The 25,356-nt window shown below is 38.0% G+C and overlaps 1 protein-coding gene across 3 annotated transcripts in view; it reads left to right on the forward strand.

Moving 5' to 3' along the window:
• Nucleotides 1-25,356, forward strand: part of LOC126761150 (DNA-binding protein D-ETS-3) — an 87,225-nt gene that overhangs the window by 29,136 nt on the left and 32,733 nt on the right. For 2 of the 3 annotated variants that reach the window (XM_050477105.1, XM_050477104.1), the window contains exons 5-6: nucleotides 18,173-18,223; nucleotides 23,897-23,980. In XM_050477105.1, the coding sequence (XP_050333062.1) occupies nucleotides 18,173-18,223; nucleotides 23,897-23,980 (135 nt within the window). Of the gene's footprint in view, nucleotides 1-14,907; nucleotides 16,318-18,172; nucleotides 18,224-23,896; nucleotides 23,981-25,356 lie in introns of those variants that run through there. The other variant, XM_050477106.1, reaches the window with a different exon arrangement.

The following is a 25,356-nucleotide window of genomic DNA, read 5'->3' on the forward strand; positions in this document are numbered from 1 at the left end:
TCATCAAATTTCTAATAATAATTTTTCAATGTAATAACAAAAGATAAACGTATATAAGATCAATTAAATATCTGCCCGCCTAATTAAGGCTCACCCTACTGGGTATACACAAACAATAAAGTCATGAACATACATATGTTTGTGTATAATATACATATGAATTTGTTTGCACTTGCAGTTACGAATTCGACTTCAGTCAGTTGTTTTTGTAAGAGCAGCTGTTGGCTGAGCCCAGCTCAAATTGTCTGTTCGCCTTGGTATCAGCGCTGGTGCCGCCACTACTGACGACGCCGAAGATTATGTCGATTATTCAGGCTGATGATTATCAGCTAAATGTTCTATGCAATGCCATTTGTGCCGTGAAGTTTATTAAAATCCAAATGCTTATGTTACAAAATTAAATTGCGAATCGCTGTGCTGACTGCTGAGCGCTCACTGGTGTTTTGGCCCACCATAAAAAAGGGGAGGGGAAAGTAATTTGTGCCTGAATATTTCGTTGAGCGGCCGGAAATTAAATTACGTAGATGGGTGTGGTGTTACAGTAAATGAAATTGGGAGCAAAAACGGTTGTGGAGTGGCAGGCGTGTCATGACGAAATATGTTCAGACTGTCAAAGTCTGAAATTATTATTAAATTGCTGAGAATTCGTTCAGCACTAACGATATTGAGCAAAAATGTCGCAGATATTTAAAAATCTGATCGCAAATTTACACGGGTTAAAAGGCAATTCATTCCAAAAAGCATCAGGAAAGCACGCTCATCAAACCTGGATATGTGCAATTTTGTATGTATTTCGCATATAAATGTGTATATTTATGCACAAAAATACACGTATATAATTGCGCGTTCCTCTAACATACAAACACCGTTTACCTCAAAACGGAAACGGAACTTCCAACCGGAGGTAACGCTGTCGAAACGTCTCCGGCTGAGAAACCACATTGCCGACGCGCGCAACAGTCAACGCGCACAAATCGCTATTGCCATTGCATTGCCATTTCGAAACGTTTGCATTAGATTTGTGGCCATTTTCACATCTCCCGTCCCTCAACCCGGTGTGGCGGCATTTTTCCTCTACTTGAAGTGACCAATAAATATTTGTTGACCATTTGCGCGCAATTTACTTGTCAATGCGATTTATGTGTCTATGCGATTTTGTCTCTACAAAGTGCGAGTGAAGCGTGTGTGAGCGCCGTAAGTCTAAGTCGAAGTGTATTGCTAAATGTTGTGGTGTCGATAGCTTAATTTATGGCTATTGCCCTGACAAAGTGAAATTGTGGCAAATTTTCGTTGAGGTCACTCACTTTCGTTAGCTGACGTTGAAATGTTGAAATGGGAAATACTAGTCGCTGTTGTACGGTGGTGAAAGAGTTTAACAATTAATACTTTACCTATGGATACTAACTTTGCTTAGAACTCTCTTCCCTATTGGCAAAAAAACGGAACACAAGCTTATTTTGAGGCAAATTTTTAACAACCAAAATCATTCTCAACAAAGAGGAAGAGATAGTAATCGTTTGGTGCCAGATCCGGATTGTAAGATGCACGAGAACTCCCGTTAACACATGAGACTTTAATACACTAAACTTCTTCTGTAACTATAAAATATGATATGTTTTCCCTTTCATTCAGTTTTGACACTTGTTTAAACGATACTGAGCTAGACAATACAAAAACTGTCCCAGAGGTTTTTTCGGCACAAAATCGATAAGATTTTTTAATCTTATAAATACAGCGTAACCCGATCGCACTTTACAACGCAAGATAAGGATTTCTAAATCATCTTTTGCCCAAGCATCGCCACAATTTCCAAACTGGTTGTTCGGATCTATTTAAACAGATCGATCAAAATCGGAATAAAGATCTTTTTCTACCCCACTTATGTTTTCTTAACATTGCGTTTAAACTCCTTAGAAGAAATACTTTATGTGGTTTCTTCATTTATTTCAGGGAATTGACGCCATCAATACATATGTATATATTACCGCTGTCTTCAAAGTTTTATATTCGGCACACGCATCTAAATTCTATAGGGAATTGAGGTTATGTGCTAATGAAGACATCACGACCCAATAATACATTTTCGTTAACTAAATAGAGATGACAGGCGAATTTTCGTTTTATTTATAAATGTGTAGTTTATTTAGCGCGTGGGAAGCATATTGCGCTCTACTGAAGGGATGGCACGCAAGTGGCAGGTAATATAAAAATCATGCACGTTCTTATTGGGAACTCTGCACACACATAACTACCACCTAAGATATGGATGTCTGTGTGGTCGTCGAAATGACAAAGTCAATCTGCGCAATTGACAGTGGCCATGGCCTGTCGACAATTTGCCTATGTGCGCACATATATACGAACACCCATATCTATACTATATATGGAAAATGTGGCCTGTGTATCGAGTTACCCAGCCGTCTATGGCAAGCTGTAACCGCAGTAATTTATAGCGTTTGACACGTGAACTGAACTGGTAGCGCCGCCACCCCTGCAGTAGCTCGCTGCGTGGACACACGACCGTCACCAGCCACCAGTCAGTAGATAGCAGACACTGTACGCTGCTGTCAACCTGAACTCATTGCATTGCTGTCTCTTCGCTCTGGTTGCAATGTTAATTGTTTGTTTGCTGTTTGTTGTTTGTTGTCATTGCTGGTTAAGTGTTGGGGTGGGTTTGACTTAGCGATGCCACAATATGTGATTATCAGTTTTACTAGATGATTTGTCACGCATTTTTTCGGGTACTCTGTTCGAGAGTGTGTGAAAGTTATTGTGGCAGAAATAAATTTCACAAAGAAGTCAACAATGCAACATTGACATTTTTTAATATGATCATAGGAGAGTACTGCTGTTTGTTGTTTTCCAGTCGGGCAACAATTGTTGTAGGTCAAAAGGGTGCATTGGCGTCTTTTGTGTCAACCAATTGCGCAATTATCGGTTGCATTGTTCAGTCGCACTAGTAATCGGACAGTGACAATATGTTGAAGGTCGTTTAGGTTTTATAATTTGTTTACAGAGACAATATATTGTTGTGAGGGTCCAGGTGCGACAGTTAGATAATTATTTAGTGTGGGAAATTCTCAAAAACTTTTTGTAAATTTTTCTATGGGAAGCTTATTTTTGTGTGTGTGCGTGTATTGTAACCTGAGCGAAGTTGCTAATTGGGGGTTACAACCTCAGCAGGTTTAAATATGTAATCAACCTTCCTAGGCATAAACTTAGACTACTTGTCGCGTTCTACACTGGCCACTGCAAACTGAAGAACCACTTACACAACATGGGCCTAGCTTCTAGCGTAAATTGTCGGTTCTGCGAGAGGGAGCCTGAAACAGCAGAACATCTGCTAATTGACTTCATACCAGTCCGCAGACGAAGGTTAAAGACCCTTGGATTCATGTTTCTAAGTAGGAATCATATCGCATCGCTGGCACCCAGCAGTATATTGGATTTTATCAATATGCTGGGACTAGGGGAGTCTTTGTGATTTAGGAGAGGGCACAATAGACTTAAGGTCGCGGTGAATTCCTCGTCTATCAATCAGTCAATCAATCCGATATATTCGGAAAGTTAATTTGTTGTTGTATTTATAATTTTATTATACTTTCGCAACAATGTTGCTAAGAGAGTATTATAGTTTTGTTCACATAACGGTTGTTTGTAAGTCCTAAAACTAAAAGAGTCAGATATAGGGTTATATATACCAAAGTGATCAGGGTGACGAGTAGAGTCGAAATCCGCATGTCTGTCTGTCCGTCCGTCCGTCCGTGCAAGCTGTAACTTGAGTAAAAATTGAGATATCATGATAAAACTTGGTACACGTATTCCTTGGCTCCATAAGAAGGCCACAAAATGGCGGAAACCGAAAACCTATAAAGTGTCATAACTAAGCCATAAATAAAGATATTAAAGTGAAATTTGGCACAATGAGGGGCATATTTGGACGTAATTTTTTTGGAAAAGTGGGCGTGGCACCGCCCCCTACTAAGTTTTTTGTACGTATCTCGGAAACTACTATAGCTATGTCAACCAAACTCTACAGAGTCGTTTTCTCCAGGCATTTCCATATACAGTTCAAAAATGGAAGAAATCGGATAATAACCACGCCCACCTCCCGTACAAAGGTTATGTTGAAAATCACTAAAAGTGCGTTAACCGACTAACAAACAACGTCAGAAACACTAAATTTTACGGAAGAAATTGCAGAAGGAATCTGCACCCAGGCTTTTTTTTTTAAACTGAAAATGGGCGTGGCCTCGCCCACTTATGGACCAAAAACCATTTCTCAACAACAACTAATCTAATTAATTTTACTGCAAAATAAAAAAATATGTAAATGACGGATAATGAAATCTCGATTATCACTTCATCATGCGAGAGTATAAAATGTTCGGTGACACCCAAACTTAGCCCTTCCTTACTTGTTATCGAAGGGTTTTCTCTATCTACCAGAAGACACTTGGTTACACTTTGATCGAATGTAGTTTGTTGTTGTTGAAGAATTGTTGGGTGCATTTAAAAAGTTTTACGAACAAGATGGAGATTTCGGCTGCACAGGTTCATTTCTTATTACATAAAAGGGTTATAAAAAGATATTTATCTTCATTTTGATCAATCAGTTTTTACGACATCTATACCTTATAGTGGCTTATTATCGGCGGATCCCACAAATTAGTATCTTCTTGGAAAGAAAAGAAGACTGACATTCTCAGTTCGTTATAGGGTGCCAGGGCTGGAGAATTCTGTGGATAGGTGTACCAACATAACGCAACAACATTCGAAAATCGAATATATGTAGCATACATAAAATTTAGGATACTATTGGTAGAAATCTCGTACACCTGTTAATGATTCATTAAAATGTGATTATGTATTTTGCTTTTATTATTCTTCCAAATTCGAAAAATGAAAAGTTGTGCTTGGTGTTTTTAACGACAGGGTGGGCTAAGAAGATATCTTTGGTACAAAAGTCGGAAAATTCTGCCTCCATGGCGGAACATCCCCAAATGGGTTGAGGCTGATCGATTTCGCAGGGACCCGAAATATGGTTGTTTTTAGTACCAGATTACATTAAACGAAAATTCTTCACGCTAGTTGTCTATCCCGGAATCGAAAAGTATCTTGTAGCGAAGTTACGCACCCGACTGTGTACATACATACTTATGTACGACTTCGAAAAGCTACTATCACAACCCACAGTGAAACGGTCTTCTACTCTACTCGAATTGCACTCCTGAGAGCACTCATTACCAACTCGGTATAAGGGAACTGTGGGACGGCATTTCAAGCCCCTTACGTACAGCTGCAAGCGAAACCATTGGTTTTCGTAAAGGTCAAAAGAAAAGCTGGTACAAAGAGGACTGCCGTGCCGCACTTTTTTAGTGAACGGTAGTGAAAGTGTAACATCTGGTGATGGCTAACGCGATTATCTAATCGACGACGATGAAAAGATGTTCCATTGCCCGCCTATGATGAGGTTCGAAAAGCAATTACCTGCCTCAAGAACAACAAAGCGACAGGGACCGATGGCTTACCGGCCGAGCTGTTCAAATACGGCGGCGAAAAACTGACAGGGTGCAAACATCAATTTCTTTGCAAGATATGGTCGAATGAAAGCATGCCCGACGATTGTAACCTAATATGCATAATCCAAAAAGAAGGGCCAAACAATCTGTACCGATTACCGTGAGATAAGCCTCCTGAATATCGCATGCAAGGTCTTATCGAGCGTAGTGTGTAAAAGACTGAAGCCCACCGTCAACAAACTGATTGGACCTTATTAGTTTGGCTTTAGAGCTGGAAATCTACTATTGTCCTGATTTTCACAGAAGTGCTAAATAGGGAAGGTACCATCTTCTATAAGAGTTTACAGCTGCTGGCGTACACCGATAATATTTGTATTATTGGCCTCAACAACAGTCGATAGAACGATGAGATGTACGAGATATATGGCGGCTGCGCTGGTCAGATCATGTTGTCCGGATGGAAGAGAACACTCGAGCTTTGAAGGTTTTCGATTCAGGACCCGACGGTGGAAGCAGAGGAAGAGAAAGACCTCCACTCCGTTGGAGAGATCAGGTGGAGAAGGATCTGGCTGCACTTTGTATCTCAAATCGGCGCCAAATAGCGAAAAAATGAATCCACTGGCACGCTGTTGTTATTTCGGTTATCTACGCCAGTAAATAAGAAGAAGAAGACAAATATAAATTTGAGAAATATTTTAATTTTGATTATTAAGCATGTTATCTACACTAATATTATAAAGAGGAAAGATTTGTACCTATTTTTGTATGTTTGTATGTTTGTAATGAATAGGCTCAAAAAGTACTGGGCCGATTTAAAAAAATCTTTCACCAATAGAATGCTACATTCTTCGAATTTGACATAGGCTACATTTCATTTTGAAAAAAATTAGGGATCCTTGGTAAAATTTGAACAATGCAACCGAAGGTGTAGAAAAATGAGTCTTAAAATGTCTTTCGTCGAATGCGCTGCCGAAAATATTAGCGATAGAACAAAATAATGTACAAAAAACTCCGCGGTAGCATATGTCCAACTATTGTAGTTATGTCACTACAACAACTTTTTTCATTTTAAATATTAATGAAAATGCTAACCAAATTCAAACCATGCTATTTATGGGTTTATATTAATGTGTATTTCAACTCAAAGAATACAGTACAGCCAGTGGAAACACCGCCACCAACAAAATTAACATTGACGAGTTTTTTCTCAACTTTCGTCAGTGATCCGTTTACGAGAACGTTGCTCTATTCGGAAATACCCTGATATTATACATGGAATGCATCGTCGAAGAAATAGTTGCGCAGAAAGCAAGGCTCTCAACAAATGCATTAGGACGAATTTACACAATCCACCCGAAAAACGACGACTGCTTCTACCTTCGGTTGCTATTGATTAATGTACGCGGTTCAACTTTATTTGAGTCATTGCGTACTGTGAATGGTACGGTGTGTGCAAGTTTTGGAGAAGTAAGCCAGCAATTACAATTGCTGGAACACGTTAATCACTAGAATGAAAATGAAGTTCGCACACTTTTCGTGATAAATCATTTCGACATATCAGCCTTCAAATCCGCGTCAATTATGGGATACGAACAAAAAAGACATTGCCGAAGACATTTTACATTGTATTCACTAAAAATTGTAAATCGTAGAATTTCGGTTGATACTTCCGGTGGTTCGATACCAATTCCATCTTCCCTTTGTCAATTCACGAAAGATGAACTCATCACAAATGTTCGGACATTGGCCAAATTATCGTAACTACGATTCCTTAAGTGCACGCGCAATGTTAGCTGCCAAAAATACCGATGTTGTTGACTTAAACTGGAAGATTCAAAGTCAAATTCCGGGAGACTTGCGCACATACAAATCGATCGATCGTCTTGACAATGAAGACGGCGCCGTGAATTATCCAGTGGTATTTCTAAATTCTTTGGACAGGCTTGGTTGCCACCGCATCATTTGCGTCTCAAAGTAGGATCGGTCGTTTTTATGTTTCGCAATCATCATGCCACGAAACTGTGTAATGGAACCCGACTGATTGTGACGCACCTATCGAATACAAGGGGCAGAATGCTTGATTCTACGAATTTCTTTGAGTTCTAACGATTTCCCATTTCAGTTCAAACGTATTCGTTTCCAGTGAAAATTGCATGTGAGATGATAATCAACAAGACACAAGGATAGTCGCTAGAAGAGTGTGGCATAAATTTGGAAATTCTATGTTTTTCACAAGGGAAGGTGTTCGTGGCGTGCTCACGAGTTGGAAAACCATCTTTTCGGTGCACCAGAACAAAAACCAAAAAATGTTGTTTATCAAGCTGCGTTACATGGAAAAAAAAAACAAAAATTAAATGATAAATTTAACTTTATTTTCATTTCAAAACACATAATTTCACGCAGGACAACGGCTGCGGGGTCAGCTAGTAATCTATATGAGAAAAGAATTCCAAATTTGGTTATGAATTATTTTACTATACTAACATGTAATTACAAATACAGAACCACTTGGCATGAGCAGTAAAAGTGTTTAGCCATGCGCCATAGCCAAAAATTAAAGAATAACTGCGTAACACATTAATGGCGGAAATAAGTAGCTGCCACTCAACAAATTCGCATTATTGCATTTTGATCCGCAAAAAATGTCTGGTTTACGCACAGCAGCGGGGCATGGTCACACCACGTGTGCGACCAAAAGTACCAACATAAATGTAGGCACAACAACAAATGCAACAATAACAACATTTATGCTGAAAAAGAGCAAAAAAAAATCAAAAAAAAAAATACTAAAAAACAGCAATGAAGCAGCGGGCGTTGCTAAAATCATAATAACAACAAGAAGTTTATAAGCCAAGGAGCAGTTAAGTTACTGAAGAAATGAGCAATAGTTGGTGGTGGAAGCTGGTGGTAAATCGAGCGACACGTGCCAATCGCGTGTTACATCATTCATACGTCATTAATGGGCACGTGTTGTTGTAACAACAACAATAACGCAAACAAATATGCGCACACGCAAGCCTATCAAGCGTCTATGTGGATTTTGTTGGTATTGGTGTTGTTCTTGTTGTTATTTTTATTATTTATTGTTGTTGTTGCGTGTTAGTTAATGTTTGTTGTTGATTTAGCAGAGCGTTGGCAGCCGTACAAATATCGTGTTGCATCAATATTGCTGCAACACAGCGACAGTCAATATGTTGCTTAAGAAAACAAATCGCGCACTGATTGCGTTCCTTATTATTAAAACGGTCGCGCCCAATCAAGATAGCGAACGCAACGTATATCTGCGTACAAATAATACTACGACGATTTGTGGACCAGCGACTGGCGACTGGGTACTGGTCCCTCTGGCTTCGGTGAACATTAGTAATGCCGGTTGATTGAGCCATGAGCGAGCTGTGATGTTTGCGTTGATGTCTGGTTGACTTTCGGTGTTAGATGATCAACACGCAGCAAGTGTGGGCGGTGGCAGGGACGTGCTGGTGGTGATGCACAGTCTCAAGCGCAAGAGAAGGCGTGTTTTTGAGCCACCCAACAACAACAAAGAGGGTAAATCGCATTTTGGTCATAACACTGAATGGTGTTTAATGGATTGGAGTATGACTTTAAACGCGTACCAGTGCTAGCAGTGTGTGTATGTATTTGTATATATGTATTGCGTACATTAATTCAGAAAATGTGTCGGTAATTAGCATACAACGCCTCGAAGCATTACTTGAATGTGCCACACTCCTCCCGCACTTAGCTCCAAGGGTTATTATTTGCTGCTCGGACATTTTGCACGCTCGGTTACGCTTAATGCGTTCGACAGCAAATTGCTTTTGGACCACCCACACAACTTTAGAGCTTGGTCACGCTGGCATGAAGCATGAAGTAAATGTCTAGAATAATACTATATACATTCTATATTCTAGGTTCTTTGCTTAGCACGTAGCTTAAATCCCATGAATGTATGTGCTTGTGTGTGTTAAAACCTCTCATTAGTTACCACAAACGCCTTTATTCTACACACCCAGAGCAAAATATTTAATTATTTACCATGGCGTATGAGTAACGTACTCTATTAAATATACATAAGCCCTTGTAGGTGTGTATTGGATGGTGTATGTGAATGTGAAGTTAACATTTCGCAACGGCAAATAAATGATATTAAACTTCGGCAACAATTTGATTTGAGTGACTACACCAACAATGTATATATATATATATACATATATATTCTTTTAGTATTTCTACAACTACAATTTTCGTTATTCTTTAAGGCGTTCGTCTGATATGCTCCGTTTGCCTTTTCTTGTTATAAAAAGCAGAAATTTCAAGTGCGCAAAAGTTCAATTTACGAGCCGCTTTAAGCCAACATACACACAAATCCACAAAGCACTATAAGCACACTGCCATGGTTGTCAGTAGTTGCAAACAGAATTGCGCTTTCTGTGTGGAGCCATGCGAGCTATTGGTGTGGTTGAAATGAATGGCTCGTAAAGAGATTGCCTTTGGCGTTTGCAAAAGTTTGCTTTCTATTTTTGCATGTTTTTGCTTCTCAACTTTGTTTGTTGTTGTTGCTTTGAGGCGTTTTTAATTTTGTTTTTTTGTTTTTCAATGAACTCAAAAATTAATTAAATACCTCACACTTTTCATTTCCTCTCACAACGCCGGCTGCTGGCACGCTGGCGTCAAAATGAATTTTCCAGTACACAGCCTAAGAGGAGCAAAATCACTGGCTGCTTTTGTATTGGTGTGTGTGCATAAGTATGAAATATGTACGTATGCAGCAAGACTGGTAGGAAATTTAAGATTTGTTTATGAAGTAATCTGGTAACACCTATTTTCCATTTAGCACAAATTTCTGGAAACTCAATGATTTTACTTTCGCACTCTCTCGTTTTTCAATTTCATTTGAAAAGCAATACTACTTTCTTTAAGTAATGAAGAAATCTTAGGTTCTTACTGAATTCCTCTATAAAGTAAATAAAAATGTTGTGAACTTGAGAATCTTAACAAAACATTGTCGAAAAAGGTTTCTATAAGCTCTTTTTAGTTAATATGCTCTCATTATTCTGACATTACACTCCGAAAAATATGTATATATGAAAAAAATGGTTTTCTTTAGCCATCAAATCGTATTATAAGGTGCTTTTTTAACTTTATACAATGTAATAGGACGGTAAATGCGTCGAAATAAGTATTTCACCAGGTCGCTTCTTATATTTCGGGAATAACAATTTGATATTTTTGATATTATTTCATACTTTTGACATACGACCGTCATTTGCGTTGTTTACAGTAACTTAAAACATTTATTTCGTCCAAAAACTGGAATAATATTACGAACATTTTTGCTCTCTTATTTTCTGCAGTCTTCGTCGTGGATTAACTGAGCAACAGTTTATCGGTGAATTTAATTCATCTGCATAAAGGACTAGTGTTTAGCGGTTGTACGGTGTGACTATCGAGGTCGTAAATTACTCTAAAACGAATTTCGTGAATGTCGCCAAAATTAGAACTTGTTCCGGAAACTATTGATGCTCTGCGTAAACTGATACTGAAAGGTCGTCATGTGACGTTTTTTGTCATTCAAGATGGTAAACCGGTCAGAATATGAGTGCAAGCATTTCACTAAGTGTTATAAAATCCCAAGTTATATGAAATAAGTCGATTCGTATCTTTTTCTATTCTTATTCTTCCTTTTTGATATCGAAATTGTGTAAAGTTTTCTAAAATGTCCAGCAGAACTGACATAAGTTACGAAACAATATAATATCCTTTATATGAAAAACCATAGAAAAATTGATAACCTGGGGTTTTGGACTGCGCCGAATTCTCCGAATCTGGCTCCCAGAGACTTTTTCCTCTACTCAGACTTCAAACAGATGCTCGCTGTATAGGAATCAATCAAATCAACGGCAATGTCTTCATTCTTCTTCGCTGAGAATGAGACACATTTTTAAGCAAATTACAACTTGACACAGCAAAGATTTCGACGACCAATTGCTTTTTGGCTCTGGAAGGCAACTAAATTGATTGAAAACATGGAACTTCGCAAACAGAAACTAATTTTCTTTAAATTTTGAAATAACTGAAGGTCAGACTGTTGGAAGATATTAAAAGTACTACTTTGATGGAAATCGTTTATTTGCGTATCGTATTTAGTGGGTAGTACCGTTATCTATCTTTGAGGTAGTAATTAGTGCGGAGAACTAAAAGTTTTTGAAAAAGAGTGTTAAGCAATAAGAGAGCTTTGAGAAAATAGGACCTCATTAACATGGCACTTGTAGAAGCTTTCATAGAAATTGTCCTACGAGGCCCTTTACATATGTATACTATATGTATATCAATATTTGCGAATTGTGCGAACGTACAAGGTATTTATACGCTAAGCTACAAGCTTTAATATTCCCATAACTAAATGACGTGCTAAGGGCACATAACATGCATACATATGCACATTATATATGTATATGCGTATATAAGCGCTTGTAGTTATGTTGAAATGTTTAATTTGCAGGCGTTACTAATGACTTGCATACACCGTTGCACACCCAAATATACACATTTACACATATACTATAAGAACATACAATGCTTACTACAATCAGCCAGTAAGTCGGCGGCGTGAGTGGGCACCACTTAACTGTTCCTTCCTCTATCATATGCCAACGGTGTGCGTAGAACTCATTCGCATTCCTAGCCATTCATTCTCAAAGACTCCTTAGCCTACAATCAAAAACACTATGACACACGCCCAAACGCTTAAGGAAAGTTAGAGAAAAAATCGTACTTATTGAGCACAGTGTCGCCGGCCCGCCTTGAACCGACCGCTCAATCGTCCCGTTAGTACTTGGGCGCTGCACCCACGCTTTGCGCCTCACGTTTGCGGCTACATGAGTGTTTAAAGTTAGTAGCTGTTTGCTTGCATTATGAGCACCATAATAGTTGCCACCAACTAGTAGCATATCCCTAACTAAAGAAATATGTAAACATACACATACACACATACATATTGATATATATCATAGTTGTTATACCATGGTGCTAGAGCCACCATTGTGTTGTTCAGTCTTCGCGCTAACGAAGCGCCCCACAAGTCACTGCTCAACGCCACCAAGTCTTGTGTCAGAATGAAGGAAAGAGCAAGCCAGCGTCTGGGCATGCGAGAAAGAGAGTGCGCGCGACGCGAGGAGTTTGACGTGGTGTGCGATGGTGGATACCCATTACCCTAGCAATATTTATGTGTGTGTTGGATACGTGAGTGAGTGTGGAGTGCGGCGACAATGACGACGAAACGGTAATATCCTTGTGTTTGGTGGAAGGAAAAAGGAAGTGGATAATACATCCGTCCTTGTTGCTTCGTGTGTCACCCACTAGAAAGGGCACCGCACGCTTACTTCGTGCTGTTGGTGCTGGCAATGGTGTTCTTGTGTGGGGAGCCGTTCTGCGGAGAGAGGCTTCGACTTGCCATACACATCCAAACAGAAAATGGTGTGTGAGAAGTTGATTACGGAATAGGTATTAATTTTTCCCGAGTTGTGGCCCTACGATAGAAATTTTATGCTGAAATTTTGAAGCCTTTTTCAAGTTTTGACTGGTCTTGAATTTTTAGTATTCCCCTTTTTTCTTGTTCTATTCCTCTGATATTGTCCCGGAAATTCGCCAGGTATACTGCTAATAATATCCCTGTTCTTGTCCTTAATGTGAAATAAGCTGTTATATTAGGAGGAATAATTCTCGGTTATGTTTTACAGCGATGATTGAGAGACAGTGACATTGATTATAGCTTACGGTGGTTGTATGATATTTTTTGTATTAGAAGTAGCTTTTTATTCAGTGATCGTAGGCTGATACTGATGGAAAAGATTTAAATTTTTAAAAATAATATCGTATTCGGTCATTAATGACTACGCCGAAAATTAATAATCAAATCGTTGATATGTTGGAGTTCTTCTATAATTATTCATATCAAATATTTCGATAGTTAATATATTATAAAACAGGTCTGAAACTGGAATCTAATTTTTTTCCATTTATCAAATATTTTGTCCATTTGTAAAATGCTTAAATTTATGTGGTTAGATATTTTCCAGAACACAATAGTTTCTTCTTGTATCATAACAGTGCCTCGATTGGAATGAAAAGTTAGTTTCAGGCTATATTTAATCTTTATTTAATGATGTTAGCATTTTCTGATTAGTTTTGATGATAATAATATCAAATAAAAAAAAATTGTGTTCATGAAAATGGCTCTAAATATTTGTTTCACTTTTGCTAACAGTTTTTATTTGTAATGTTTAGATTTAATAAGAATTTATATATTTTGAATATTTAAAAATACTAAATATGTATATCTTTACTTTTGACAAAAGTTCGATTTCCACGTATAACCACAATACGAGTATTATAGGTATAGTGATGTACGCTTATTAACCCAGATCGCACTTGCAGACTTTCAGCGGTGCGCAATTTTGCATATCACATTTGTATATATTTTTATTTTATTTTTTTGTTTACATATTTTTCAATATTAATTTGTATGTTTTTCAATAATTTGGCAAAAATTTCCGACTATTTTCCTTGTGCGTTTCCTTTCTTCCTACCCACATATCCTGCCTAGTCGCACGCCAGCACCGCACGCGCTCTCACTCTCTCCGCAAGCAGTTGAATCTCTCGTCAACTCATTGATGCGTAGAAACATTTGTAAAGCTCGTTTTTGTATTGAGAATAATCAGCGCACACGCACGCAGTATGTATGCGTATGTATTTGTGCATCTAGAAATGTGTGCGTACGTCGACTGTTTTTGTGTGCGCGCTGTGCATGTGTGAGTAGGCCACACCTTGTCTTGACGCTGATTGGTGTACCAACGGAAAATGGGTTGTTGGTGTGTGAGCAGGGCTTCAAGTGTTGGTGTTGGCAGCAATATGGGTGCTTTATGCATGTACCGTTATTAATGTTGCACGTATGTGTAGTATTAGTGCTTTAGTGTATTTCTCTTGATATTAACGCGCTAACGCTGGGATTAAGCGAACATGCCTACAACAAATGCAGAGCAACACCCCTAAAGTGTAGTTGAGGCTATGAAATCGAAACGACACTAGTGAGCAAAACCAACTGCGCAAACCTTTGGTGGGTGGGTGTTGTACATGTGTGTGTAGCGAAGTCAAGCTTCGAGCCAACCAACCCACATTCACCACATCCGCAAACTCACCCCTGTTGCTGGTGTGCTTTTCGCTCAATGCGGTTGGTAGTGGGTGTGTTGGCGGTGCACAGCATGGCAGGGGGTTGTTCGGTGTGGCACGATGCGGCGACTGCAATCGGGCTGCGGCAGAGCCCGGTAACTGGGCAGGATATGCGCGATTTGGTGACGGAATGAAATCAATTGTTACGTTGCCGTGCCACAGATCGGTCGCAATCCGGTGTAATAAAGACGAACGTGCAAAGTATTCCATACATAAATATATTACAAAAATAATACGAACTGAACTGAAGTGTTTGTTGTAGTTTTACATAATCCACATTGTACTTTAAGGCCTACAGCGCCACAGGTGTAAACATAAGTACATAAATATTAGGAAATAATCCTTGAGTAAAAGCAAACATTTTCAGAATTGAAAATTTTCAAGGGAATTTCTATTGATGAGGCACAGCGTTGCTAAAAAGACTAAGCAAATTGTTGTACGAACAGCGCCGACTTAATTAATTACATATTTATTCACTTAAATACAGACAAACCTATGCGCAAACATAACGCCAATACGATTACGCACTTGAAAAGATATAAATAAGTAGTGCTGAAGTGCTTGTGCCGACAACGAACAGTCAGCGTTCCAGCGAAGGCGGCGGCAGCGGCAGTGACCATAGTTGTCCGGAAGTCGAGGTGTCCGGTAACGGTAACCGGTTCCGATCGTCATTTTTCCCGTTCCTTTTCCTGTTCCGCCAGTGTGCCAAAGTAAGGTACCATCTAGCCCGACCGCGCGCTACCAGAGGCCAGCGCGCTCTTACACATCTACGCTGGTGTGTAACATTTGAAAGCGCTCACCTATACATTTACACTTAATATATGTATTACAAATACTTAGGCATAGTCACATATAAATAAATTCACATTCAGTGAATGCGCGTTGCTACATTTGAAATAAATTAAATTGAAGGAGTGTCGGTTACGGCAATTCACATCTTGTGCCGACCGCCCACAAACATTTGCGAGCGCGCATTAAGCATTAGAAAACCTTTTGTGTGTAAGTTAGTGAAAACGGCGAACCAAATTGTCGGTCTCCGGTGTTATTACCTTCCGGTGTGACCGGCACAATTACATACAAATATAAATATTTGAAGGATTCGGTTGCGGTTTGACGTGAGCGCATGTTTCCACATACTAATTTTGCCATTTTATTGCTCACAAGTGTATAAACTTGAAAGCTGTTAAACATTTTTTGAGCTATAAACCGTTTTGTTCTTTCGAATTCTTGCGACTTTTATGACTAATTTAAATTTGTGTTCTTTTGCGACCAACAAAATTGTTTTTATTCAATTAACATTGTGCTATTCGCTCTCAAAAACTGTAAAAGTAGAAACTGAGCTGGTTTGGTGCAACTCTTAGTGGAAAGTTAACTGTAAACAATTGTGAGCGCATCGCGAGTTTTTTGGTGCAACTGCGCACATTTGCCGTCGGCGGTGTGCTGGATAACGCAAAAATTGCCGCCGCCCATTTGTGTCCTGGTGCCATGATGCTTGACATTAAAACATCAGCTGATTATTTGTCACGTTCGACGGGAAGTTTTAGCAATTTTTCAATGTTATTCGCAGGTGAGTTCCGCAATATATTGTAAGATGTTTTAATTTTAAGCAGTTGTGAAGTCTTATAGTTGGCTAATAGTGAAAGTAGTTTTCTGGATATATGGTGAATAAAAATATTGAAGAGATTTTGTGACGAAATGAATTGATGATTATATAAGGTAAAACTTAATGTTTTATTTAGCATAGTTAGAATAATCCGATAAAATATCCACCATCAGAAATGGATCTATTTTATTGCGATTTGGTAGTGATTCGCAGATGGAAATTCGGTCCATGGGGCTTTTTTCGGCGTTAAGTATAAGAAGAGCGCAATTTTATACTTTTTTTAATGAAAATGTTAAAAAACCAATTATACATTGTGACAATTGAAGAATAATCTGTTAAATTTTCATAGAGAATTATTAAAAAATACGGCAAAGACAACAATTTTCCTGGATCTTCTCGGAAAAAAGTTGAATTGTGCTGTCTTTCATAAATTCGTACCGAAATATGTGAAATCAAAATCATATCGTTAAATAATCGATATTTCAATTTTTCACTTTTTGGAACACTTTGAAGGAAAAAACGAGATTTTTTTTTAAAAATTGGTTTATTTGTTATAAAACTCTTTACTCGTATTTCGTAAATTGTAAATTACATTTAAAACTTGAAAACGTTCAGGTCAGTAGTTTTGAACTTATGAGGGATACTGAAAGCGTGAGGTTCGAAAAACACATTCTTAAGCTCTGAAATCTGATGTCACTCGTATACGCTCAAAAGACAGGTATAAAAGTACTCATAACTTTGTCTAGTTTGCTCCAAACATCTTGAAATTTAGACATATCATTCTTCAGAAATTATGCATTAATTTCAAATAAAATGGAAACCACTTAACTCATGTGACACTTGTACATCGAACTACCTTTTCTTATTTGCATGCTTTCAAACGGAAATATTTAGTTCCTGGACAATCGAAACAGTGCTAACCAGACGGTTAAACTTGTCGATTTCCACTATTTTATCGATTATCTTAAAAATTGATCTTTCAGATATATCAAAGTTATCGGAACTGAATCTTTGTGTGAAATTTAGTACGAAATCTTATTGTCAGGCGATCTTTACCACAGAAAGAAATTTAACAAAGCTACTTAAGTGTTTTAGGTTTTTAATGTTATCAAGAGCATAAGTATTTGAGAGGCAGAAAGCATACAGTGAAGGTCATGAAGTCAATGAAAGCTTGTTTTATTCGAGTCGTCCATCCAAGTTAGAGAAACAGAGCTTGAAAATCTTCGTGTTGATATTGTTTTGTGTACGAAGCGTGCATCTTAGTTAAAACGGCGTCGAGTAGAAGTCGCAATAGAGATGCTTGATGATGGAACTAAGCGCACTACATTCATTAAACGCATTATTGTTGCTGATGAGACATAGGTTTATGAATATGACGTCGCAACTGTCTAAAAATTAGCCGAAACCGAAAAAACCAAGTATACCATGAATACGTTCCACGGGGCCAAATGGTTCATAAATAATACTACTTGGCCGCGAAAAGGCGTCTATGTGAAGCAATACGTTTCCAAGTACCGGATTTGTGGGCGGAAAATTCATGGATTTTCGACTACGATAATACGCCGTTACATTCGAACCCCATTGTGACTGACTTTTTAGCAAAACATGTTTATCGTTCAGCCAATGTATTAAATATATTTGTTTCCGCTTGACTTTTTGCTGTTTTCGAAATTGAAAAGTCCTCTTCACACAGTGTCTTTTTGAATCCGCGTACTCTTCCTATTTCAAATATCTGGCATATTTCTTTATATACATACACATTCTTACATCCTTCCTTAATTATAAATGTTGTAATTGCATTTTATCGTTTTCATTGCAGATTCTTCGTACAAGTCCTCTTGGGGATCACATGGCTCCTCGCAGTCGCAGGGTAAGTTAAACTACATTCTATAGACTTTGCCTAATTTATTATTGTATTTGCGCTGTAAGAGAATATAACTGTTGCATTTGCAAAAGAAAAATTTAACAGTTTGCTTTTTATGTGAAACCTGAACGACAATAAAATGTGATTTGTAATTTAAGGCTCATATGGACTTAGTGTTTACTTACAGTAAAAAAATAATGTAAATAACTTATACATATGTATAACATTGTTAATAAACTTTTGAAGTGCCTAAAATTACTGAAAATTCACTGTAAAACTTCTAAGTGGCAATAATGAAAGTTGTTCTTGGTTTCAAAGTTTCTCAGCACCTGCGGTAGAACGCGCCCATTTACAGGTTCACACCCATGATACAAATAGTACATATACACCATACATAGATGGAGATGGGTGTGTGTGCATGTGTCTACCTTAGTTCAATAAACCGCCGCCTACAAGAAAGACACACTCATACACACATATATATCTGTTAAAATGACAGCGCAAAGGTGTGAAAATCATTTCTTGTATTCGATTAGTCCTTGTGAACACGCACATTAAAGGCGTTGCCCATTCATGTGTGTAAACTTAAGCAAATGTATGCATAGAGGAGAAAAATACACTCATACATACATATGAACATAAGTACCCTGCAAGAAAGTGTCATTGGCAGCAGTTGGCTTACAATAAATATTTTTCACTCCAATTCATGCCATTTATGCTTTTCCTAAAGGGTAGCTGGGCATTATTAATGCGCCTAAATGGTTATGCCCTTTTTCCCCTCACAAAAGCCATACACACATACATACATATGTATGTATTTGTGCATTTTGTTTGACATCATTCGACAATTTTCTACAATAAGCTCACTCAAGCGTGCAATTTAAACAAATCGACAATCAATAACAACACATAATATATTCATACAAATGGGCTCGTACTTGCACACACACTTGCATACATATGTTTAGTCAATTGAATGACTGGTTGAAAGATCGGATGGAGAAATCGTAATCTTAACCAGAAACATGGGTTTTGCACGTAAATATATGCGCATTTGGGTTGGGCGATTTGTTTGAAGATAATGGCGTGAAAAGATGATTGTGTATGAAAGCGAATTTACTTAAGTTATTTAGGTGTGAGGATAGCTCTTGGTTTGTTGATTGACATGTAGTGCGAGGGAGGGGAACTTATTAGCTCTCTAATGTGCTCAATCTGATTGATCTTTCAACTAATAAAATATTTTTTTTTTTTTTTTTTTTTGCGGGTGAGGGGGTGGAAAATGTCTTCCGCATCATCGGTGCTATCGTCACAGCAGCGGTATGTGCCACTTGCAGGTCACTAAAAACCCCCCCTCTAAGAAACCGTCGCCCACCCTGGGACCGCGTTTGCATTACTTCAGGGTGGCGTTCCATTTTTCTCATTGAGAGATTTACATCTGCGCACCTGCGTCCAGGTCCTGCTTTTTGCTGCGAAGCAAAATCGCTCCGAAATTCTTGGTGATCTCCCAGTTTGCTTCACTCTCCAACATGACTAAATTGTCCGCGTTTATTGGGCCAACCAGGTTTTCTACGGCGGTGCGTTCTTGTTGCCAGCGCACACATTCAAAGAATGTGTGTTCAGCGTCGTCTTCTGCCGCCGATACTGTCCGGTACGCTGATGCAACTCTGAGGACTGCGGTGCGGTGCACTCTGGCCATTACCTTACGCCGATTTTCCTTTTTAAGAGCGTGTGCCCAGATCTCGGCTCCGTATAGTAAGAAGCTTATTGTCGTCGACATTAGGAGCTTTCTCTTTAATAAAATAAATATGTGTGATATAATATAGATAGTAAGTACTCATTTCACTAATTTTAAAGTAATCTATCAGTGATATTTTGATTACAATTTAGTGGAAGGTAATCAGAAAAAAGTATTGTCTTTTTGATGAGTATGCTCGACATGTCTTTTACTTTTCAAACATTGTTAAAAAAGTAGAAAACTGAAATAGAAGACGTTATAAGTCTCGACTAGGATAGTCATCAGTGCCGTCTGCGAAAGACTCTTAATGGCTTCAGTGGACAGATAGCGCGTTTCGCGAAGCGAATTTTTAGTTTCAAAAACAAAAAAGTCATAAGAAGCCAAATATGGCACATACGGTTGCTGAGCCAGAACCTTTGTTTGGTGTTTGGCCAAAAAGTCAGTCATAATCATTCTTGAATGAGACGGCATAAATTTTTGAATTTTCAGTACTTTACGATAAATTGGTTTACTTAGACGACTCAACACTGCCAAGTAGCATCTTTATTGACCGTTTGAACCTGTGTAACGATTTCATGGGGAACCGCACCACAATAATCAAGAAAAGCACCGACTGCGGGTTGGGTTCATTTTTAGAGCACCATTCGCTAGATTATTGAATACTTTCGACATCATATTCATAAACCCACACCTCGTTACTAGTGCTGATGCGTTTGATGAAAGGTTCTCATTTTCGTTGTCAAGCATTACTTTTTTGACTTCTACTCGGCGTCATTTTTGTAAAAGATTCAGCTTTTTTGGTACGAGTAGAGCATTAAAACGCTTCCTACCCAAAACATTAACCAAAACATGTTGAATCGATCCCTAAGGGATGTTTTTAAAGTACTGTTCCTTTAATTAATTTTTTTAAGTTGTGGCAGTCAACTACTTTTTTTCTTAATAATTAAATCTTTTCAAAACTCTTCTACAATATTTTGAACGATTTCATAACCGTGATTCCATTAAAAACACTAAATTTCAAGCAAACTTGTTCTTTAATGTTTTTTCTTAGTAAAAATCGTCTGACTAATTTCTCGTGTCGTAAAGAAGCAAATAATTGGTATATGACGATCAAACCTCACACGAACATAAAAAAGGCTTATACCAAATCTGGGAAAAGGATACAGATTATAATATGGCTCTTCATTTAAAATTTCTTTTTACCAATTTTTTATATTTACTCAAAATTGTTGCCATTAAATAAATTTTGTGCAACATTTCATATAAAAAGTCACTCTTATACATCGCTACGCATAAGTAAGTGAAAAAGTTTGTATTCAATCACTGCATGTCCTGTCAAGTTTCAGCTTCGTTGCATGTGACTCACAACATAAAGCACAAACTCAATGGAATACGAAAACCCAAAAGTTTGGCTTTAACACCATCACACACGGCCTTAAAGTCACTCCACCTCCCCGTTGTGCGTTGCACGCTTGTCGCTTGAGTGGCATCACAAAGGACATCATCAGCGACATCACTGTCACACCACATCACACCAATTCGCAACGCCAGCAAACACATTGTTGTTGCTGCACAAAGTTAACTGTGATTGCGCTTTTTGTTGCTGGCTGCGTACACTCGTGCGTTGTTGTACGCGTGTTCTCGCAAAGTGACAACCAAAAGAGAAAAATAATAGCACGAGCATGTTGTTTTTGTCTGCCGTATTGCTGTTGCTGTTGCTGCCGGCGGTGTCACAGTTGTGTGCCATCGCCTGTGGGTGTAATTTCTATAGCGCCTACTTTTGTCACTTCTTCTTCGCTTTTTTGGCAACACAACAACTTTCATTGTTCTTCGGCTGGCCGCTTTGTGTTGTGTGCGATTGGCTGTGTTGCGCTCGTGGTTTGTGTTGTTGCATGTTTTTCTTTCGCACTGTTGCGTTCTGGAACAATTTTAAATTGAATCGCTTGCGGCATTGTTTCATCGCTTTGTAATCACAATCTATTAAAAAGTTCCTCATGCCAACAACCTTTGGTGGTGATTTCGCTTTTGTTTTGGTGTTTTTGTTTTTTACTATTTTGAGTGTCATTTGGTGTTTGTGCAATGCTCTGAAAAAGGGTATTTTATGCACCGATCGGTTTGCGGTTGATAAGATATTAGCCCCGAGGTGGCTTCTTAAGCTGACAGTCATAATTTGATGATTTTATGTCACTTTGAAGTGCTCTCTGCAGAAGACATGCTTTTGTAGGGAGAGAGTAATTTAGTTATGTATGTACCATAATTTAGAGTTCAGGGTTTTGTGATATTCAGCATATTACGGTTTAGTTTTCGGTTGACTGAGGACCCAAATATTTTGTACTTTATGAAGGTTGTATGTAATTTGGATTTGTTTATAACACCAAAGTATTGAGAAAAACCTTTGGACGTCAGTTTCTAGTCGTTCTTTGACAATGCTAGCTTGTGGAATTTTATAGTAGTATTCAGTTTCATCTACTTGGCCGTGGTTAAAAGGATTCTTCAAACCTATATAGTATGTCTCCCCATAGTTCTGTTTCTCAGTTTGTTTTAACGGTATTTGAACTGAAAAATATTTACTTTAGTAAACATAACCAAAATGACTAAAATACAATACGGTTCCATACTTTTGCTTTATTTCTTGAAATAGCATGAGGTCTATTGAAATAACCCAATGGGATTTGATTCGACGGTTTTGTGTGAATGGAAATTGCCGAACTTTTCTCTAGAGTTTTCATACCATATACTAAGTGAAGTTACATAGGTGCTATTTAAACTGTATATGGATTAATACATACATTTATTTGTAGCATATAAAACATTTGTTACCTCTTGTTACCTCATCTTGATTTATGCTAATGCCGTTACTATTGCTTGGCTTCAGCATTCACCAAAAGCTGACACAAATAGATTTTCTTTTATTTCCAAGTTCGAAGCAATGAGGATCTTAGCGGATACAGGATTCTATAATAAGTTTGCCACCAAGTTTGTCGGAAACTCTATAAGGTGTGTATATAAAAGAACAGCGTCACGGGCTGACTCGATTTAACTATGATGTTTGTCTGTAACATATCTACGCGAAATAGTCCCTTAGTTTTCGGGATGTCGTTCTGAAATTTCGCACCGTCTATATCGGATCACTATAAATTAGAGTTGCCATAGAAACTATCCAACTAAAATTAAGTCCTCTTTGGAAAAGTTTTTATTTTTAATATATTTTAACGCAGTATGACATGAGATGATCCGGGACTAGTCCTTAAATCTCCGACTAAATTGTTTAGATCGGACCTCTGTAGCATGTAGCCGTCATACACACCGACCGAACCAAATCGTCATATAAGCGATATTTTTATACCTTTTTATGCTTTAAGAAATGTACCTGTGGAGGGGTGTGGTCGAAGTTACCGTGTTCTCTTGTTATTTTTCCTTTTAGTATAGACTTGTATGTAGGTTCCAAAAGTTGAAAAATCCCTTCAATTCAAATTCTTAACTAGCACTCGAATAATATTAAGTAGTCGAAAAAGCTTTTTCGTATTTCTAGTCAAACTTCAAGCTATTTTTTTACATTTATAATAAAAAAGAAATAAACAAATACTATGTGTACCATTTTGATCACCTACTTTTATAGCGAATTTCTTCTTTATTTTCACTCATTTTTGAACAGCTGTAACTTTTTTTCAACTTCTACTAGATATATACGACTGCAACGACATCTGTTGACAAAATACGAAAAGACTTTTTCGACTACCCAATATTTTATGAAAAAAATCTGAGCATGTGAAAATATGTGATGTGATAATTGCGCTAATTAAAAGTTGTCTGGCACCTCTCTCTCTTTTTATTGGCATACTTTCTATATATCCAGAATTGAGAAAAGTTTAAAATTGTATGAAAATTAAATTAAGATACTAACCTCAAATTACAAAATTTAAAATTTTTTAAATTCCTTTTAGGCTACAGCTCAAATGCGCTAAGCAGCGTGGGCGTGAGCGTCGGCAAGTCTTCGCTTGATCCGCATTCACATCTCAGACAGCCTGGTAAGTACAAAAAATTTATTTTTTAACTACGAATAATTTGAATACGCTCCATTCTCATATTACGCTCGAAAAGAATGAAAACTAAAGAGATTTGGAATATTTTACCCTCATAGTGTACTGAAAGATGTGGGATTTTATGCCAAATTGCCGCATGCCAATTCCACTGAGTGCCACTTAAATGAAAACCTTAAAACGAGAACAAAAAATAGAAGTAAATATTTTAAAAATGCTTTAAAAGCGCTGCAGAACGAGTGAAATCTATTTGTGTTGCATGCGTGTGTGGAAATATTGCCACAAAACAATGCGAAATCAAAGCGACATTGACACAGAGACGAAACAAAAAGCGACAGAACGACAACAACACTTAGGCCACCACACGCATCAAGTAACTATTGTTGCAAGTGAATGTGTGCAATTGTGCGCAAGGTAAAACACTCCATACACTCCACTTTAAAGTGTGCCCAAATACTCGAAAAGCAAAAAATCCAAAATAAAAGCAAAGCTACTTCGTATTGTGAGTGCTTTGAAGGCTGAATGACTGGCTCACTGGCTGGCTAGCGCATTAAGGTTGCCACATTTTATAAACATATTTACATGCAGTAGCAAATCAAACCGAAATTCGCCACTTCACAGACACTCGAAAGACAAATAAAGAGTTTTATATTCGAGAAAGAGAGTGTAAAATGTGGAGGAAAATGAAACATGACTAGAAGCGACCGAAATGAAACAATTGAAATGCCTTGAAACGTTCTCAATTAAGGTTGAAGCTGTAGAAAAACTGCGAGCTAGCGCAGATTAGGTGAGCCAGGGGTGGGCGGAAATCAGCGAATTCGAATATAAAAGTGCAACGAAGTGTAGTTGAATTCGTACACGGAGGCTTGGTGTTTGAGTTAGTGCTCATTTGCGGTATCTGGCTTGTCAAAATTGACATTCAATGCGTTTTGATTTTTATGCGGCATACATATATGAATGGGAAAAATACAGTTACAAGTATATGCGTGAAATGTGTCGAAGTGTCACGAAGATGAACGCGTGCCATTGTGGACAATAGGAGGCACGCGTCAGAAGGTCGTACAACGACTAAAACTAACATACTAAAAGCCGAATGTCTGACTTTTGTTAAGATTTCAATGGAGAAAGGTTTTTTGGTTCGCAAAAATGCACAAAAAGGCAGAGAGATGTGCATATATGTACCATATAGTAAAATCTACATATTATCGGTTATATCATGCGTGAGTAGACTGATATATTGAACAAAGACTTATGCTAGAAATTCAGTCTGCTCCGGACAGGAAGCTGGACTGACAGGCTAGCAGCAGAGTATACCAGTTATAAGAGAAAATGCGATCTACGAGCGCGTGCTGAGCGTCAGACCA

The sequence above is a fragment of the Bactrocera neohumeralis genome, chromosome 6 (genome assembly GCF_024586455.1).
Source record: "Bactrocera neohumeralis isolate Rockhampton chromosome 6, APGP_CSIRO_Bneo_wtdbg2-racon-allhic-juicebox.fasta_v2, whole genome shotgun sequence".
NCBI lineage: Eukaryota > Metazoa > Arthropoda > Insecta > Diptera > Tephritidae > Bactrocera > Bactrocera neohumeralis.